We start from the raw sequence: 4,420 nt of genomic DNA, 5'->3' as shown, positions 1-4,420 counted from the left end.
TGAACTCTGGGCCTGGGCGCTGTCCCTCAGCTCTTCAGCTCAAGGCGAGTGCTCTACCACTTGAGCCACAGTGCCACTTCTGGTTTTCTGGTGAGTTGAAGATAAGAGTCTCAAGGACTTTCCTGCCTGGGCTGGCTTTGAACCGTGATCCTCATATCTCAGCTTCCTGAATAGCTAGGATTACAGGTGTGAGCCACTAGCGCCTGGCCCCTAATTTTTTTTTTTCCTTTCTTTCTCAAGGCTAGCACTCTGCCACTTGAGCCACACCTCCACTTAAGGCTTTTTGGGGTTTAAAACATTTCTTTTGTTATTATTAGGTATACAGAGGGGTTACCATTTCTTAGGTCAGGAAATAAATACATTTTGGGGGGGGACAATGTCATCCCTTCCTTCACTTTCCCCATTTCCCCCTCCTGTCCGTGCCCACAAGTTATATTAGTTCATTTTCCACATAGTGTGCACTGAACAGCATGAACAGCACTGGGCATTGTTTTAAGAAGAAAGATGAAAAGGAGGTTAAAGAAAAGAAATTTCATGCCATTGGTTTGCTTCAGCATTCTGTCTAAAACATAATATTTTTTAATACAAAGGTACATTTTTTAAATGAATAATAACCTGTTTTAAGTATTCTTTTAGTAGAGTTTTATATCTTGTTAATTTGAATAAGTTTTATTTGTTGTGTGAATGGCTTTTACTGTATAAAGTTGTTGGTTGTGGGGCCTGAACTCTGGGCCTGGGTGCTCTCCCTGAGCTCTTCAGCTCAAGGCGAGAGCTCCAACACTTGAGCCACAGCACCACTTCTGTCTTTTTCTGCTTATGTGGTCTGAGGAATTGAACCTCATACATGCAAAGCAAGCACTCTACCACTGAGCCACCTTCCCAGTACTACTATATAAAGTTGTGATAGTAGGGCTTCCTTGCTGCTTTGAATTGATACTGTTCAATAATTTTGAAAGTGGACATTTATAAAGGTGAGGGGTGGGCAGACTCAAGGAACAAAAGTTTACCAGTAAAATACCATGGTTTCTTAACACTTAGAAGTTGATTTTTGGTGTGTGGTGTGTTTGGCCAGGACATCCTGGACATTATAGAGTTTGACTGGCATCCGTGGTCACCATCCACCAATGCTTGACAACCCAGAAGTCATATAGACAGTGCAGCATTGTCAAACTTTACACCATGGCAAGAAAAAGTCATAGATACAGTGTGTGTGTGTGTGTGTGTGTGTGTGTGTGTGTGTGTGTGTGTGTGTGTGTGTGTGTGTGTGTGTGTGTGTGTGTGTGTGTGTGTGTGTATCTATCTCCTTTTTTAAAGTCATAGATACAGTGTGTGTGTGTGTGTGTGTATCTATCTCCTTTTTTCTGAACTGTTTATTACCAGAGTTTTAGAGAGTTACTGGTTTTTTTTAACTTGGAATATTTGCATAAAACTTACTCATTGAAATTCTGAGCATTATGTTAATACTGAATAAGCTTCAGACTTCAGAGCTTTTCAGATACAGAAATGTTTACCTTGTGCTATACTTAGAAAGTAAGAATAGGCCAAGAAAACTTTGACTTGGGAAATCTTTGGCATTCTTTGGTTTCATTGACAGTATGATTGTATAATTCATTGATGGCAAGAGAAGTGGACAAGTCTGTATTGATGGACAATTTATAATTCATACTCGCTTATCATAAAATAACTTTTCTATTCTACTCCATGTGTGAAAAATGGTGCATTGTAAATTGTATTTCACTTGTTTTATTTTGTTAACTCGCTTCAACAGGAGACATTGGTAGAAAAGGAGAGCCAACATTGCAGCATGTAGAGTCACTTATAACTGGAAATTTGGCCATTGTGTTTGTGTGTATGGGATAGAGGGTGTGATTAATTTCTTTCTTTTTTTTCTTTTTTTTTTTTTTCCAAAGGGACACAAGAGATGGTTTTAGAAGAAAAAGTTTCTACTCTTCCCATTATTCAAGGGACCGTTCTCCCCATAAAAGGGAGCCTCCATTTTTCAGAGAGTCACCTGGAGGTCGAAAGGACTCTCCACACAGCAGATCTGGCTCCAGTGTCAGCAGCAGGGGCTACTCTCCAGAACGGAGCAAACCATATTCATTCCACCAGTCTCAGCATAGAAGTACGTATATTTAACACGTAGCGGCCTTCACCAGTGAAAGTACGTTGAGTCACATTGCCTCGCTGTGTTCTAAGACATACATTCCTCCCTTTAGTTTCAGTGTTTTGTTTTGTTTTGAAAAATTTCAAACTTAACAGGAAAATGTATACCATACACACAGATTTTTTTCCCCCAAATATGTGAAGTTCAAGTCTTTGTGACATTTTGTTTAAATTGTCAGCATGTAAAAGATCTTGATGATGAAGTTTGAAAGTTACGTTCTCCTATGGTTTCTGGTAGTTCTTACGCCTCTCTCACCTTTTCAACCTTTTGTCAGTAGGTAATAACTATATATCTGATGGTCTGATTTTCATTCAGGTTATCATCAGTCATCTCTAAATAACATGGTACAGCATTATTGAATTTGGCATTAAAACCTACCCATAGATCATTCTTTTCCGTCCCACAGTTCTGGTGTAGGGTGGAGTGAGGAGCATCTACTAATATAGAGCATTCTATGCAAATGTACCATGTCACCCTAACTTGCTTTCTATGTTTTAGAATAAATAATTAAGGCATATGTTTTCTAGATACAAGAAATCGTATCTTTCTAGACTATACTGTTTGCTGTTGAACTCGTTCACAAAACAATTCCTCTTGTTTTCAAGATGCAAAGAACTTTATTAAATACTAACATGTCTCTGTCTAAGGAACGTGTGTATGTATGTGTTTATGTGTGTTTATTTTCTACTAGCACTGTTTTTGAAAATTAGTGTTACTTTATGTAAGATAAAACTTGGATCATGAAATGATGTGTAATAAATAAATTAGCGTGACATGATCATGTAAAGATGAGAGGTTAATTCTCACCCTAGAGATGGAAAAACATGGGAGAGATGACATCTCTTTTTACCAATTTCTACACTGCAGAAGTGTATTCAGAGTAGGAAGAATTATAAGCCAAAATATTAAAATCAGAAAAGTAGTGTGGTTCATGTCCAGTGGTTTTCAATTCAAAGTTCTAATTCAATAGCCCTTTCCTACTACACAGTGACTATTCCTTCATTCTTAAGTCTAGTACACATTTATCAGTTTTTAATTTGCAGAGCTAGGTACTCAAGGCTAGGTATTCAACTCTAGTGGATATTCTTTTTCTTTTCTTTTTCTTTTTTTGTTTTTAGTCCTGGGGCTTGAACTCAGGGCCTGGGCACTGTCCCTGAGCTTTTTTTTTTTTTTTTTGCTCAAGGCTACAGCCACAGCCCCACTTTCAGCTTTTTCTGTGTATATGATACTGAGGAATCGAACCCAGGTCTTCATGCATGCTAGGCAAGCAGTCTACCACTAAGCCACATTCCCAGCCCTAAATGTTCTTATATATAGCCATATCCCAAATTAGCCAGATACCTGAAGAACTTTCCCCCAGATATGAATGAATTAAATCCAAATTCATTATTGATTGGATTCAGAGATAGAATATCTGTAGAAGATGATACTGAAGCCTTTTTAACTTTTTGGTTTTTTGGGATTTGTTTTTTGAGACAGTCTTTGGTATGCATTCCAAGGTAACTGCACAGTGTTGGGAGGATTCCAGTGGAACCAAGAGTCTTGGAGAGGAATAATACTAGGGATGTATTATATGTTATTTGGAGGCACTGAAATAGAATTTAGTACTTTCTTTAAAAATCTTGGACTCTTAAGTAGTGATCCAAACCATTAATGAGCTGTTGACTTTTGTGTCTACCTCTTAGGAATGGATCTTAGTGGAAGCAGAGGCAGTATGTAGATCTTCAAACCCTGTACCTGTATCTTTTCCCTGTATTTATGGGTATCTTTAACACAGAATATTCTTGTTTCCATACATTTTCTGTTTCATACTTTGAATAAACCAGTAATCTCTGGGAAATCGTGTTCTTGCTGATCCAAAGGGACAGTTCCCAATATTTTTGTCTATGATTCAGAAAAACGTAGCACTGTACTAAAAGTCTGGTATTTTCAGTGCATAGTTTCCAATTTCATCTTGAATGATAATTGTTCTTTTATCTTCTGCAGTATCTTTTGTTGCTTTGTGAGTTCTCAGTAATGTAAAGTAGCTAATGGAATTGGTTGTCTCTGGTTGTTTGTCTTTGTTTTTAGCGGGGAAGATACACTTCAGGAAGAAAGCATATCTTTGAAAGATCATGTCAGTAAAATTCTTTCCAAATTTCTTGATGTTTATTAGAACACTAAACTGTTTCTATAATTTTTAAATTTTACCTCAATAGGAAAAATTTCTTAAAGCTAATATGTAGAGCCAGTATAGATGCTCCTTGACTTACAAAA

General features: G+C 37.4%; 1 protein-coding gene across 1 annotated transcript in view; it reads left to right on the top strand.

Moving 5' to 3' along the window:
* Pphln1 (periphilin 1) overlaps nt 1-4,420 on the top strand; it is a 127,704-nt gene that overhangs the window by 51,950 nt on the left and 71,334 nt on the right. The window contains 3 exon segments of the mRNA XM_013018796.1: nt 1,911-2,161; nt 3,355-3,382; nt 3,885-3,897. Coding sequence (XP_012874250.1) covers nt 1,911-2,161; nt 3,355-3,382; nt 3,885-3,897 — 292 coding nt within the window.

Source organism: Dipodomys ordii, unplaced genomic scaffold (genome assembly GCF_000151885.1).
Source record: "Dipodomys ordii isolate 6190 unplaced genomic scaffold, Dord_2.0 Scaffold42, whole genome shotgun sequence".
Lineage (NCBI taxonomy): Eukaryota > Metazoa > Chordata > Mammalia > Rodentia > Heteromyidae > Dipodomys > Dipodomys ordii.
Note: the sequence above shows the minus strand (reverse complement) of the source record. Positions and strands in the feature narration are given on the sequence as shown.